This window comes from Vigna umbellata, chromosome 10 (genome assembly GCF_029865625.1).
Source record: "Vigna umbellata cultivar VRB3 chromosome 10, Vumbellata_1.0, whole genome shotgun sequence".
Classification (NCBI taxonomy): domain Eukaryota; kingdom Viridiplantae; phylum Streptophyta; class Magnoliopsida; order Fabales; family Fabaceae; genus Vigna; species Vigna umbellata.
This window is the reverse complement of record NC_142174.1, coordinates 12655650-12671236: the sequence shown is the minus strand read 5'-3', so window position 1 is coordinate 12671236 and position 15587 is coordinate 12655650. Positions and strand designations below refer to the sequence as shown.

Here is a 15587-nt window from a genome sequence, read left to right as displayed (position 1 = left end):
ATCACAATGCAGTTAACCGTTCATCATTTTCATCTAATGTAGTATTCAATTGATATTTATATTTGTTAACAGTTAAGTCTTCATACCATATAATTTTCCTGTTTTTAAAAAGATTACTTTAAGGAAATAAAAAACAGTTTAAGGAAGTAACTCTACTTTTCCACGTGTTAAAATAAATAATTCATAAAATCAAAGATCACAAAAATAAATTAATATTAAATATGACAATATAAATTCCCCTCAGATGAATATGTTTTGTGAATAACATTTTTTCTTCTAATGCTAAACTAATTAAGGTTAATTAATATTTATCTTACTGTCACCAAATCAATATCTGTTATTGATAAAAAAAATATTAAGTATATATATGTGAATTAATTAAATATCAAAGGAAAAAATAAAAATAAGATCGCTGAAAAAGTAATGTTATTTTAAATTTAAAAAATATGGAAAAATACGTTTCAAAATGCTGCCGTTAAAAAGGAAGAGATTACAAGCTAGAATATTTTTCAATAGATAAATTAAATTATAAGAATAAAAAAATCATAATAAGTAAATTTATTTTATAAAAAATTCATAATAAACTAATTATATTCATCATTGATATATCATTTAATATTAAAACTAAATTAAAAAATATGAAAAAAATATTTATATATTTAAATTGAAAGAAGATATGTTGAAAAAGAGAGGGTAAAATAGGTAGGGAGATATTAATGACGTTGTCAGCATAGAAAATGGAGAAGGTCGGTGATGTTATAATTTATGTGGCTACGTATGTGTTAGTAGGTACAGTGGTTTTCCCTCTGGATGATGATAATGTTATTGGCAGCCACAACAAGCTCTGTGACTTCCATTTTCGATCATGATAATGGCAATGCCTCAGAGGACGTGGTGCGGTGTCCACAGAGAAATTGACAAGGAAGAAGGAGAAGAAGGGAAATCAAAAAGCACTTCTGGGAACTGCTATAGAAAAGCAATTTTTATTTTTTTATTTCTCTCTTGTTGCTAAGGTCTATTACTTTAGCTTTTTCAAATTTCACTTAAATATAAACAATTCCCCCACAATGTTTGACGGCATATATATATATATATATATATATATATGTGGTTATGGTTTTATTGAGTGGCTGGTCAAAGGTTGGTGGTTAGAAAATAGTACATGAGTTTTGATGGCCTGTAATTTTGGTAAAATAATTGATGGCCTTTCTTTTTATATAGACTTTAGGTTAAGTTTTTGTCTACAAAATTTTTAAATTTTAAGTTGAGATTAAGATTTTGTTTTTAGTCTTATTTTTACCATTTGATTAAGTTAAAGTATTTTAGTAATATAAGCGTAGTAAAAGAGTACCTAACTATTTAGATATTAAATATATATTTTTAGATTTTATGATGAATTTTTTTATTAGTCGATTCATTAATATTTTGTATAGAATTGAAAAAGTTATTAAGCGTTTGGTTGATAATTGATTAAGCTAAGCGATAATTATGTGTATGGTATAATCTTTATATTGAGCATTTATAAAAGGATTTTGTTGAAAACAGCGAGTGAGGTGAGTAAGGGTATATAAATGCAAAGAGATAAGGATGTGGAGAAGGTGGAAAAAGATTGAAAATCTAAAATTGATTTTGTGGAGTTTTCAATGTCTCTTGGTGAACAAACAAATAATGTGATGCATAGAAAGTAGGAACATAATTTAGGGCGAAGACGCACAAGAGAAAACGACTTCTACTGCTATGAAAGGTTTACTATGATGCCAACCCAACCATTTATTTCACTATTAGGGAGCTCCATCTTCTCAATTCTGATGGGGTTGGTTTGCTTTGGTTGTAGCTAGCTAGCAAGCATATATGCATAAATTTATATACTTATTTATTTAGTAATGAGATTGATAATTATAATGAAAAAAAAGGCATGGCATGGGCTGGCATTGTTTGGAATGACTGTGGTGATAATTGGCATTATTCTCACTTTGGATGCAAACAAGAGAAGCTGCTATTGCCTTTCAAAGTTCAACCATACCAAACCATATATCTTCTCTTTTCCACTTTCCAACTCACCTTATTTAACTTTTATTCTTCACTTTCAAAAACACTACAAACATCTCTGCCAAACTTTCCAATTCTTAATTTAACTAGGTGTTATTTTCAAGGTGCTCCAACATTTTCATCATCATATATCGATAAAACTAAACAGCCTATATTTTATATTTTTAACAAAAAAATTGTATTAAAAATATTAGACATATATTTTATATTACAATATAATTTGTTTTTTTACTATTGATAATTTGTTTAATATTTTCAATTAACAAATGAAAAAGTGATAGAATGAAAGAGATTAGAGACTGAAGAAACAAATTCTAGAAGCAGTTATATTAACGCGTTATTGTTGAAAGATAACACTTCAATATAACTGTATTAATTCGCTTAAATCTATCTATAGACTAGAAAGAGTTTCAAGACTTGGTCCAAAGTTTCATATTCTTTTAAATTTATATTTTTTTTTCAAAAATCAGGATTTATAATGTGACTTATTACTTAGTTGCAATAAAATAAATAACATACATTTAAAGTTTTTTTTTTCACATTTATTCAATCCTACGTATTAGACTTTTCTCTCCCAAACACAACTTCAAACAGTATGCCTTGTGTTTTTCTCTTGCTTTCGGGGGCAAATATCTTGAATTTTTTATGAACCAAAAACCCTAGAATTCACAACAAAATAAATTATTTCTACGTATTCAGAGTGTTTACACGGAGAATGTTATTTTTATATGATTGCAAGGTGTACTATATGAAGTATCGGAATTGATTGTTATATGATTACCTTACGCTCAACAAATATATTGCATTAATGATTAATTATTACACTAATGATTAATTAATGGACATGGTTGTCACAATCTTTAAGTAGACTACTGATGTCAGGTACAATCATCTTCTTCTATCCTAATAAAATATAGACTTCTTTATGAAACATATCTGACTTGAGCGTCGGAGTGTATTCTGCAGGTCAACCACCAATCGGGAAGGATTACTTAAAGAGTTGGCCGATCGGAGCATAGCAAGGAAGGACGACCGACCCTCGGACAAATGTTACCGAAACATTTTGGCGTCCACCGTGGGGCCGAGCGGCATCCCCATGAAGCCATGAAGAACCACGCGTACTCGGTCTCGACATCGCTATTCGGATCAACACCAGGTTTTGTAACAAGAGTAAAAAATTCCGTAATAATTCCTAAAGGCATGACTTTTGTTTTGAGAACTTTCAGGAACGTTCAGCCCTACATCCAACCTTCACAGGTTCCAGTTTTCATTATAATTTACAAATTATAATATATTTATTTAACTCATATTTTTGTGAGTAAAAATATCTTGCACAGAAAGGTACAAGGTTGCATTCAACCTTGTCAGGTTCTACCGACTCTTAATCTTAAATTATAAAATATCCTGCACAAGAAGGTACAGACCTGCGTTCAACCTTGTGAGGTTCTACCAACTCTTAAATTATAAATATTATGCACATGATGGTACATAGGTGCGTTCAACCTTGTCAGGTTCTACCAACTCTTAAATTATAAATACTATGCACATGATGGTACAAAGCTGTGTTCAACCTTGTCAGGTTCTAACGACTCTTAATTTTAAATTATAAAATATTATGTGCAAGAAGGTTCAGACCTCAACTTGGTCACCTATAATGGCCACTCGGGGAAAGTCAGAAAAATGGCTTCAGAAATCCCCGCTCAACGCAGGAAGTTAGAAAAATGACTCGTGCCTCAAGACCGCTCGGGGGAAGTAAGAAAAATGGTTTCAGAAATCCCCGCTCAACGCAGGCAGTCAGAAATATGACTCCTGCCTCAAGACCGCTCAGGGGAAGTCAGAAAAATGGCTTCAGAAATCTTCGCTCAATGCAGGCAGTCAGAAAAATGACTCCTGCCTCAGGACCGCTCGGGGGAGTCAGAAAAAATGGCTTCAGAAATCTCCGCTCAACGCAGGAAGTCAGAAAAATGACTCCTGTCTCAAGCCACTCGGGGGAAAGTCAGAAAAATGGCTTCAGAAATCCCCGCTCAACGCATGAAGTCAGAAAAATGACTCCTGCCTCAAGTCGCTCAAGGAGAAGTTAGAAAAATGGCTTCAGAAATCTCCGTTCAACGTAGGAAGTTCAAAAAAGAACTCTTATCAGTCAACTATTCAACAAGTTCAACTTTGTCAGGTTCAAATGCCTTTTCATTATAAAAATAAATATTGAAGCGTTTACTTCATTTAAAAGCATATTTTTTAAAGTGAAAATCTCTTAGAGTTCGCCGCTCGGTACATAGAACAATGAAGACTTAAAACATAGAAGATAGACTTCCTAAAGACCTCTTTTAAAGCTCATAATAATCTCTACGCACCTCTTTTAATAAAGGTTTGGACTTGGGGGGCTTATGTAATATATGAAGTATACCGATCGGAATTGATTGTCATATAGACCTCTTTATGAAACATATCTGACTTGAGCATCGGAGTGTCTTCTGCAGGTCAACCACCAATTGGAAAAGATTATTTGAAGAGTTGGTCGATTGGAGTATAGCAAGGAACGACCGACTCTCGGATAAATATTACCGAAAAACAAGGTAAATGATATATATATATATATATATATATATATTGAAATGAACATAAAATATGTTATTCATATTCTAACGTACATATTATTCTTTGTATGTTTAGTCCTTGTATTTTCACTGTCGCTTTTTTATTTTTTTACTATTCTTATACGTGCTGGCTACTGCTGAAAAAAAATGCTCTTCATTCCAAAAATAAAGAGTTTGGATGATAATAATAATAGGTTACGGAAAAAAAAGCATATAATACTAAGTCTTATTAAAAAAAATTATCATTAAAATCATGAATCAATTTAGCAACAAGGTGAATAATTCTGACCTACCAATAAGCTTTTAAAAACTTTTACACAGATAAATGCAAGACTTACTAAGCTCTTATTAATATAAACTCAATACTATATGTTTAGAAAAATGTGATTAAACTATATGTTGGTTTTAGTCCATAATTCCTTAATTTTATAACGTGTTTATGATGTTAAAAATTATATTTTGTATTCACAAACCAATTAACTCAACTTTATTTTATATTTTTATGGGGCAAATATGAATTCAAACAATTCACATGTACAACTTTTGAGAAATCAAATCCGATCTGTATTGAAATATTTCTTTTTCAATGATAAAAGTATTTATGATTACGAATTTCAGAAAATTATCATTGAGTAGAAAAAAGAAATGATCCGTGAATCACAAATCCTTGGTGTTGTTTAATGCGCAGTTATTAATGAGATAAAATCTTTAGAAGGAGTTGTAGATAATAAGAAAAATGAATTCAACAATAGCAGTCAAAAATTTATTTTCTCATTTAGCTCCACCTTTTAAAATTATATGTTTTCAGTTTAGTAAAAATTTAGATATACATATGCTAGTATTGATTTTATCGGATATGATGGAATAATATATATAAAAAAAACATATTTCTTATTATTTTATACTCTGGTGAAATTTTACATAAAAATAATGTTGTATAAGATAAAGTATAGAATAGAAAAAAAAACGTACGTAATGAAAACATGGCAACGAACGAAAGAAAGAGAGCATCTGCCTTACGATTTTCACAACTTTTGGTGTTGGAATAATTCCATAACTTATTGGGTAGCTGGCTCCTTCCAGCCTCCAACACGTAACGTGAAAACGTATAAATATTAGCGTCATTTTGTTTTGTTTCAAGTACTCTTTTTCCAACCTTAGGAAACTACATATCATATGAAAATCCCATGACAATTTTCTTGTCGGTGTTTTGCTTCTAATTTTCTTTTCTTTCATGCATTTTCTCTTGCTTCTTCTGTCTTATCTATGCTAAACTTCCATTCCAATTTCAACTACTATTACTCAAATCACACACGCCATTCCTTGTTATTCCTTTTAATCTGGGAATTAAAGGATCAGAAAACTAAAACTTTGTGGAAAATTTTAGTTTTTCCATGTTTGAAATCACTTAAAAAAATTAATAAATAATAAAGTGTCTTGAAGTTGAATAATATAATAATGATAATTAAAAAAAAGGTCAATTTCAAATATATTTGTTCACTCCCAAGACAGTAAGTCACAAAAGACAATTCATAACATGTGACTTGGGATTCCATGACTGAGTATCAAATTCACTTTATACATAGCAACAAAAACAAAATAATTCTTTCAAAAATAATCATTCCACTCAAAATATTCGACGACTAATCTCTATTCTCATAGAATCGCAATTGCTTTAGATTGTTAATAGTGTAAATATGACACAAAAGATCATTTCAATACATAAATTTATGTAAATCTTATTTAATTTCTTGAATTTCAAATATTCTTGATAAAATAGTTCAAGCTTTGAAAGTACTCCATTAACTATAATTGTGAATCGAAGCTTGTGCATGTACATTCACTTTTCCTTCCCTTCTTGCAACGCTATACTCTGTACTTAAGAGGTTCAATGATATTGTTTTTAAGCAAAGTTGTCTCCTTTTCGTGTTTGGTTTGTCTTTCTTTAATTATGATTCATGCTTTAGATAAGAGAAACCGATAGTTCAATATCAAAGTTTTTTAAAATTGTAATTTGTTGGAATTATGATTACAATTTCATCAGCAGTGACGGAAATGTTGATAAATATATTCTATTTGTTGATAATTATGATTAGAATATGATTGTCGTTGAACAAAATAAGCTCGGTTAATATGGTTGAGACAGCAACTAAATTTAAAATTATGAGTAGTGATATTTGAATCTCAACGGTTTGAATGCAAACCTGATTTGGAAGGAAATGATGGTCCTAAAAAAATACGTAACATCTCATCCCAAAAAATTAAAAAAATATATATGTAAAGTTAATTATGTAATGTAAGTGCAAGGGAAGGAGGATGTGCATTAAAATCGATATTCCTTTATTAACAACTTTATCATTAATGTATCGTTTTCTTTTCATTACATTAATCGATTTCATAATATAGTGGTCAACTTATGCCAGCACAGAGCTTGGTATAACCCAACTTATGTTTGGGTTATGTACTTAAGACTTTTTTAAACATTGTTTGTAGTTATTTATTCATTATTTTTTTTATTATGATTTCAAGTCACTAATTAGTGAAGCAAAACTACTTAATTTGAAAAATTAGAAGATATAAATGAACCACAATTATAGATTGAAGGTTGTAAATAGAAAGAAAACATAATGAAGTCGATATATGAGAAGAAAAAATATATTGGTAGGTGGGGGAAGGTAGATAAAGCTAGCATGGGATGAAGCCTTCACCAAACCCACAACAAAAATCCGCCATTGAACGTGTGCACAACTATTTAAGCAATTTTTGTTTGGTAAATTTCCATCATAAGTATAATATGTTCAAAAATCAGTGTATGCGTGATGTATTAATCCATCGTTGCATGTACAAGAATTTATGTTTTCTGACTTCTTTTTTTTTCAAAGTATACTGATTTATTCTTTGATGTTTTGAAATATATTAAAAATAATTATAACATATTTAATATTAGAATATTTTTAATGTTTAACAGAAAATATAACAAAAATCTGTGGAAAATATGAACTCAATTACAATTTTACTACTAAAAAAAGCAAGCAGTTATTTTCATCTACTCTAGACTTGGTGGAGAAAATAATAATAGAAAAGGTATTGCTTAATTTGTTTTTCTATCAAAACATATTTGAAAGATATTCTCAACTTTAAAATTTTTGTCAGGATTGTATTTTTAAAACTTTTAAAAAATAATGTGAGATTATTGAAATATTAATAGAATTTTTATAATAAAAATTTTCTAATTTTTTCTTGGCACCTTTTAAAAACAAAGAAGATTCTATTAATTGTGGCGAGTCTTGTAAAATAGAAAAGTGTTGGCATATAATATTTGTGATTTGAATCCGTTTTGGAATGGGTTAACGTGTGTTAATTAAATGTTTTCAAAACTTGTACTGACCAAAATGAAGTCTCCTGGTAATGATTATTGATATTTGGTTATAAGATTGTGTTGGTAGTAACTATTTAAGGATTTAAGATATTGAGAGGATATATGCTTAAATTTAACAATAAATGGTTGGCTTAGGTAAAAAAAAAGATAAACATATCCCTTCTAACATTCTAAAAGTTTGGCATCTAAATAACGAAGTTGGTCCAAAATTACATACAAGTGCTTAATTAGGTAAGCTTGTTGATAGTAGTATTATGATTTTATTATTTTGTATATTTTTAATTTTTTTTAGAAAAGTTAATATAGGTCTTTTTATTATATTAATGAAAATAACAAGTGAAATAAATAATTGATAAAACTTTTAAGAGAAAAGTTATTTGGACAAAGATAACTAATGAGGGATGAGTTAAATTCATATAAGAAATTTTTAATCTAAACATGAGATAATTTTGATTATAGCGAAGTTTTAATATTTTAACAATAAGTGTAAACCTTTAATCATAAAAAAATTAATGTCTTAATAATTTGTTTTATAAATTTACATTAATTTCAACATTCAAATGTTATATAATTGTTTAACATTTATATCTAGTATGTAAAATTTATTAGGTGTTTTATCCTAATCAGGTTTTCTAAATTATCTTTCAATTAGCAGGTACTACTAAATATGTAAACAATAATTATACAGTTAAAAACAATAATAAAACATAAGAATGATGGAAAAAAGATACATTGAGTAATAGAAATTACAAAGAGTTAACTTACATTATGTTCAATCTCGTAAAATTGAGAGTTAGTTACTTTTATATTTTTTGAACACTAAGCTCATGTTCACTTGAATGGATTTGAGGAAGAATGATTGAATGAATTTGAGAGGATTTGAAAGTAAATTTTTTGTTGTTTATTTGAGTGAATTTTGGAGGTAATTGAGAGTGAATTTGGAAGTAATTTTTTTTAATGTACTCACAAATTCTAAAGTAATTCTCACAAACTTTACTTTCAAATCTACTCTAATTTACTTCCAAAATCCACTCAAATAAATAACAAAAAATTTACCTTCAAATCCTCCCAAATCCATTCAATCACTCTCCCCCAAATCCATTCAAGTGAACAAGGACTAAAAGAAAAATAATGAACAATGTTTCCCGCCTTTAAAACAAGTCTATTTCATATTTCTATTAGAGTTGATTTTCTATCTCTTAACGATGTGTCATTCTAACTTATGCAAGTCTCCTATTTATAAGATCTAGACAAGTTTGTTCGAATTGAACTGAGCTTGAAATTTGTTAACAAACGAATTTTGTTAAGATATTTTCAATTGTCAATAACTTTTACTTATTTACACAATACTTTTATAAATAAAAATCAAATATTTCTATTTCTCAATTTATTAAATATACACCTGGATCATCTAAAAAATAATAATAAAAATATCAATAAAAGATTAAAAATAAATAATAATAATAATATCAATTATTAAAAAAAATAAAAACCCTATCTTAATCTAGTTTCATCATTAAATTTATTTTTATATTTTTCTACATTTTTTACACTAAAAAATAAAATAGACTCGTTACTAATTTTCAATTTATTAAACAAATTATTTTTCATTAGTGGGTTAAAAAACAGGCAAATATCTCCCGAAATCCTTCAAAACATTTTACCCAACCTAATTAACCACCCACTGTTTGATGAGATTTGCATGCAAACTCTCAGTTATCCATGACATTTGACACGCACATATGACTATTGAATATTGATTAGTATTATGCTTAGCTTTATTAAGAACCATAATTTATGAAAAAAATTGATCAAATGAATAATTATCAAAACCATAATTTTAACTGCCTATTTATTTATGATGACGTAGATTTAATGAACTATACGACATAAGAAGACGCAACAGAATCTGTGTACAAAAAATATTTCAAAAAGAAAAAACAAAACTTCTTATTAGAATGATAAGATCAATGGATTACGTAATTGATGCCATTCATTTATTATTTTCCTTTTTCATGTCCCCTTTTATATATGTATAAATGATATAGTGAATATATAAAAGATAGAATGAATATATTGAAATTTGTGAGGGATTTGGAAATCAAATTGCGGGGTGTAGGGAGCAAAGACCTACGTGTTGCAGAAAAATCAAGGCCCAGCCCATTGTATATGATTCCATTTGGTATGGTGTATCTTGAGCATTCCTTCCTATATCCCATAATTTCAACTTGATCCCAATGTGTAATATTGAAACATTACGGATTAGAATATTGGACATTAATACTTTTTTATTTCAATCTAGAATATTTTACATTAATACTTTTGTATTTTAAAATGTACAAATTCAAATATAAATTGGTATTATGAATTATACCTTATAAATTATAAAATATATTTTAAATTTCATGATTTATATAATAAAATTTTGTATTTTGAGTTGTATATCTCGTGATGCAAAATAAAAAAATATAATGTATTTTTTAATTAGATGATCTCTAATAAAGAAAATACTGGATTGGAGGAATATTCATAGATAAGGATTTATAGGCTTTAACCAAGCCCGTTAAAAGAATTACGAGTTAAAATTAGGGTAGAAAATGAATCTCTCTTCACAAACTTATAAATATTGTACACGATTATTGTAGAAAAAATAAGAAAAAAATATGGAAAATATAATGCAAATTGGTCATTTGACCACTCCATGTAGGTGGAAGTTGAAATTGGTGTGAAAAGTTGAACAGTGTTATTTTTGGAATTGAATTGATCAAAATCTGGCAGACGGAAGACTAATGAAAGCAAAGACTTTCGCCAAACCACACATTTATCTTTCCAGAATAGACTTTCAGCCTTTCTTATCTTGTTCAAATAAAATAAGAACCAAGTGAATATTCAAATTATTATATATAAAAAATAATATTTGAATTATTGTATAAAAGAGATATTTTCATCACTAATTTACACGACAAGCCAGAAAATCCTAAATATATCCAAAACCCCTAATTTATTAAAATTAATATTCTCTCTTTAAGTACCATATGGTTAAATAGTTCATTTTTTAAAGTTTGATAGAAATGAGTAAATTAAAATATATTTATTAAAATATATAAGTTATACATAAAGTCATCAGTTCACTCTGAGAAAATAAAGTAGTTTTTAGTTACGCAGCTTTACATTCAAAGTTTTTTTTGTCCTAATTATTCAAAAGTCGTATCTAAATATTGCTGTTGTTCTATATTGAACTCGAAAGTTAACCTTGTTTTTTTTTTTTTCAGATTTAATAAAATGATCGATGTGGTATTGATTGTTTTATTAAATCTTGAATAATTTGGCTGGGTAGTTTAAAAAGATTGTTCACTTATCTATATGTATATATCAAGTTTTATTATTAATTTTCATGATTTTTTATATACATTTTTTATATTGTTTACATGAAAATCAAATCAAAGTAAGATGCTTTTGAAATTTTGCGAAGATGGGAAACTAAACTCTTTGGATGTGTTAAAAGGCGTTTCTAGTTTATATATTTAAATTTTAAATTAAAATTTTTTTATGTTTCAAATTTTAATATATTTTTATCTTTAAATTTAAAAAATAAATAGATATAATTATTTTAACTAATGACATTAATTTTTTTTAAACTTGTTAAAAAATATTTTAGACCAATATTTAAACTGAAATTTATTAAAATAATGTAAATAATTTAAACATCTTAAACATGTTTAATACATTAAAATAATTTAACATAGTTATATTCATTTTTAATGTATGTGAATTAAACTATACTAAACCCTAAACATAAACAATCTTTAATTTTACATCGAAATTTGAAAATTATAACCATATTTAATCCTAAAATTATGTATTTTCCAAATGAGATAAAATAACACCTATCAAACAAAACAATTGTGATGTATATTTATGATAGCAAATAATTTTTCTTATTGGATCAATTAATTTATGTGTTTGAAAAGTATAAGAATGGAAATAACAGTATTATTGCTATCTCTAATTAAATATTTACCATTCATATGTTATTTAAATTTTGATATTTAAGTATATTTAAAATAAATAAATAAAAACATTGTTTCAGGGTATATATATATATATATATATATATATATATATATATATATATATATATCAATCTATGGCGATTGCAAATAAGGTAGTATTCGATTTTAATACTTCATTAACATATTTCAAACAACTTATTAAGTTATATAATCTAACTTTTACTGTCAATTTAACAACTTGTATAATTCCAAACAATTAAGTTCTTAGAAGTTAGAAATAACAAGCTTAATTATTATTATTATTTTATTTTATATAGTTTGAAGTTGGTCTATGTACTTTGAATAATGCAATGTGTTATATTGTATATTTGTTTGCATGAGACTCATTTTTGTTTTAAAAGTGAGGTGAAGATTTTCCTCATTTATATACACAAGAGATATGGTTATTACTTTCCTTATATAATTATTTTTATTTTTCTTTCATAACATTGATTTTGTTTTACTTCTACCACGCAAATCTACTACAGATTGATGCACGTTTAAATCTTTCCCAATTTGGTTGGATAAGAATGGTAGAGGTGGGAACACGTAAGCACGTGCCATACACAGCCAAGTAAGTGTTGATTTTTTGCACTTTTCCACTTTTCGATATGGGACCTACCAATGCTGTCAATTTCGATTCACCAGAGGGTCGCTTTCTTTGATACATAAATAAACCACCTTAACACTGCAACCAATCCTATATTGTTTTCTCCCTTTCTAACAACTCACAGACACCCAAAAATGGCTCTAACACTTCGTTCTTCGGTTTCCCTCGTCAACCAGAAAGAAACCAGACTCCCAAAACCCAAAGAAGACGTTTCCACAAAAGTTTCTTACCTCGGAAAAACAAAAGTAAACCAATCTTTCCGTCTCCGAACCAAGAGTTCCATGCAACAAACACATGTCACAGGAGACAACAACAGCAACAACTTCAACGCCCAAGTGACGATGAAAAACGAGAAAAGAGAGAAGCTTCATGCGCCGTTGGTTGGTCATAGTCATAATGATGCGATGAGAGTGCCGGTGTTTGTGATGCTGCCATTGGACACTGTAACAATGGGGGGGACTTTGAATAAGCCGAGAGCGATGAATGCTAGTTTGATGGCTTTGAAGAGTGCAGGAGTTGAAGGAGTGATGGTGGATGCTTGGTGGGGTTTGGTGGAAAGAGAAGAACCCTTGAAGTATAACTGGGAAGGATATGCTGAACTTGTGCAAATGGTTCAAAGGCATGGCTTGAAGCTTCAGGTTGTCATGTCTTTCCATCAATGTGGTGGAAATGTCGGAGACTCCTGCAGGTATATCACACACTACTCATTTTAACCTATTTCAATGTGTTTGTACTGCTCCTGTGTTTAGATTTGTTGATAACAGAGATTTGGGTAATAAATTGTTGTGAGATTGATTTTTGTTCATCGTGAAATTTGTTGTATACAACATAAAAGTTATTAACATTGTTTTGTACTTCTTATAATGAAAGGGCAAATAAAAAAAGGATTGATTTTGATTTTGATTCTAATTTTGTAGCATTCCTCTGCCTCCGTGGGTGCTGGAAGAAATCAGCAAGAACCCTGAACTGGTTTACACAGACAGATCAGGGAGGAGGAATCCTGAATACATATCCTTGGGCTGTGATTCAATGCCTGTTCTTCGGGGAAGGACACCCATTCAAGTGTACTCTGATTACATGAGGAGCTTCCGTGACAGATTCAGAGACTATTTGGGCAGTGTTATCATTGTAAGCACCACACCCATTTTTTCTTCAATTTGGGGGTTAATTTGTGGTCAGAGTATGAAAGAAAAATGGCTAAAACTTTGGGATAACAGTAAGCTTTTTAACTGCATTGAATACATCAACAACCACACATAGACGATGAGTGAGTAGTAATATTAAATCATGTAACCAGAATTAGTTCTTTATTCACCCTTAAATTTTCAACCGTGTTCATAAATTTAGAAGACTAGTTTGAAGGGGAATGGAGGGAAAGCACTAATAAATTGATGATAAACTAGGAACTGAGGAATTTGTTTCAGATATGAAGTACTGAGACTAAATTCATTTCCAGGAAATTCAAGTGGGGATGGGTCCTTGTGGGGAGCTAAGATATCCATCTTATCCTGAAAGCAATGGAACTTGGAGGTTTCCTGGCATTGGAGAATTCCAGTGCTACGACAAGGTATGGATAAATGAAATGCATAAGATTTTGCTTCAATGAAGCTGAAGAAGCATGCCAATGTTACATAACAATTAGACTCCTAAATCTCTGGCTTTGTGATAATAATGACATCTCAAAGGTGACAAATTATAAAATATCCTCCTTTTCTCGTTGGCTTTACTAAAATGACTTGTTTGTCATGCAGTATATGAGAGCTTCATTGGAAGCATCAGCTGAGGCCATTGGGAAGAAAGATTGGGGAAGAAGTGGACCCCATGACTCGGGCCAGTACAACAATTTTCCTGAGGAAACTGGATTTTTCCGCAGGGAAGGAACATGGAACTCAGAATACGGACAATTCTTCCTTGATTGGTACTCCACCAAACTTGTTGAACACGGTGAGAGAATCCTTGCATCAGCCAAAGGCATATTCAACTCGCGTGGGGTGAAATTATCTGCCAAAGTTGCTGGAATTCATTGGCACTACAAGTCAAGGTCACATGCAGCAGAACTAACAGCAGGCTACTACAACACTCGGTTTCATGATGGGTACCTACCAATAGCAGAAATGCTGGCAAAGCATGGTGCAGTGTTTAACTTCACCTGCATGGAAATGAGGGACAAAGAGCAACCTGAGCATGCTAGTAGCTCCCCAGAGGGCTTGGTTCATCAAGTGAAGATGGCAACCAGAAGAGCAGGAGCAGAACTTGCTGGGGAGAATGCTCTTGAGAGATACGATGCAGCTGCATTTTCTCAAGTTTTGGCAACAAGTGACTCTGGTTCTGGATTGTCTGCATTTACTTTTCTCAGAATGAATAAGAAGTTGTTCGAGGGAGACAATTGGAGGCAATTTGTGGAGTTTGTGAAAAGCATGTCAGAGGGTGGTAGGAGACAAAGCCTTCCACTTTCTGATACCTGCGGCACTCATCTTTACGTTGGACACATCACAGGATTTAAGAAGCAGCAAGAGCAGGCTCAGGATGTTGCTCTCGTGTGAACACATGTATACTATGTAGTTAAATTCAAAGCATCATAGTTTTTTATACAAGTGAAAAGGATGTAGAATTATGATTGCTATACGCAAGGAAAATGGCATATATTATAGCCAAATTCCTTAGATTGTTAGTGAAATATTGTTTCATTTCACTTCAAAATCCAGTGAATGTTGTGCTGATAATTCCAACAAACCCATCTTATGTAGTTCGCTTGAAGTCGTTTGTTCCACTCTTGTAATATGTTCAAACTTTTCAATAAGAGAAAGGAAAGATTTTTCCTTCTCGTTTGATTATTCCGGTGGCATTTCAGCATTCAGTTCCTAGCGTCTAATCTTTAAGCAAGAACAGAAGAATAATATACT

The 15587-nt window shown here is 29.8% G+C and overlaps 1 protein-coding gene across 1 annotated transcript; it reads left to right on the top strand.

The window, feature by feature from the left end:
* The first annotated feature begins 12780 nt into the window (after window positions 1-12780).
* On the top strand, window positions 12781-15518 carry LOC148191942 (beta-amylase 3, chloroplastic-like). Its single transcript, XM_088100386.1, has 4 exons — window positions 12781-13372; window positions 13602-13812; window positions 14141-14251; window positions 14436-15518. The coding sequence occupies exons 1-4, from the start codon at window positions 12819-12821 to the stop codon at window positions 15225-15227; spliced, it is 1668 nt and encodes a 555-aa protein (XP_087956512.1). The 5' UTR covers window positions 12781-12818; the 3' UTR covers window positions 15228-15518.
* The last annotated feature ends 69 nt before the right edge of the window (window positions 15519-15587 follow it).

Coding starts and splice junctions, on each gene's coding strand:
- LOC148191942 (XM_088100386.1), top strand. CDS start 12,819: ATGGCTCTAACACTTCGTTCTTCGGTTTCCCTCGTCAACCAGAAAGAA. Junction 13,813..14,140: donor ATTTGGGCAGTGTTATCATT/GTAAGCACCACA, acceptor ATTCATTTCCAG/GAAATTCAAGTGGGGATGGG. Junction 14,252..14,435: donor AATTCCAGTGCTACGACAAG/GTATGGATAAAT, acceptor TTTGTCATGCAG/TATATGAGAGCTTCATTGGA.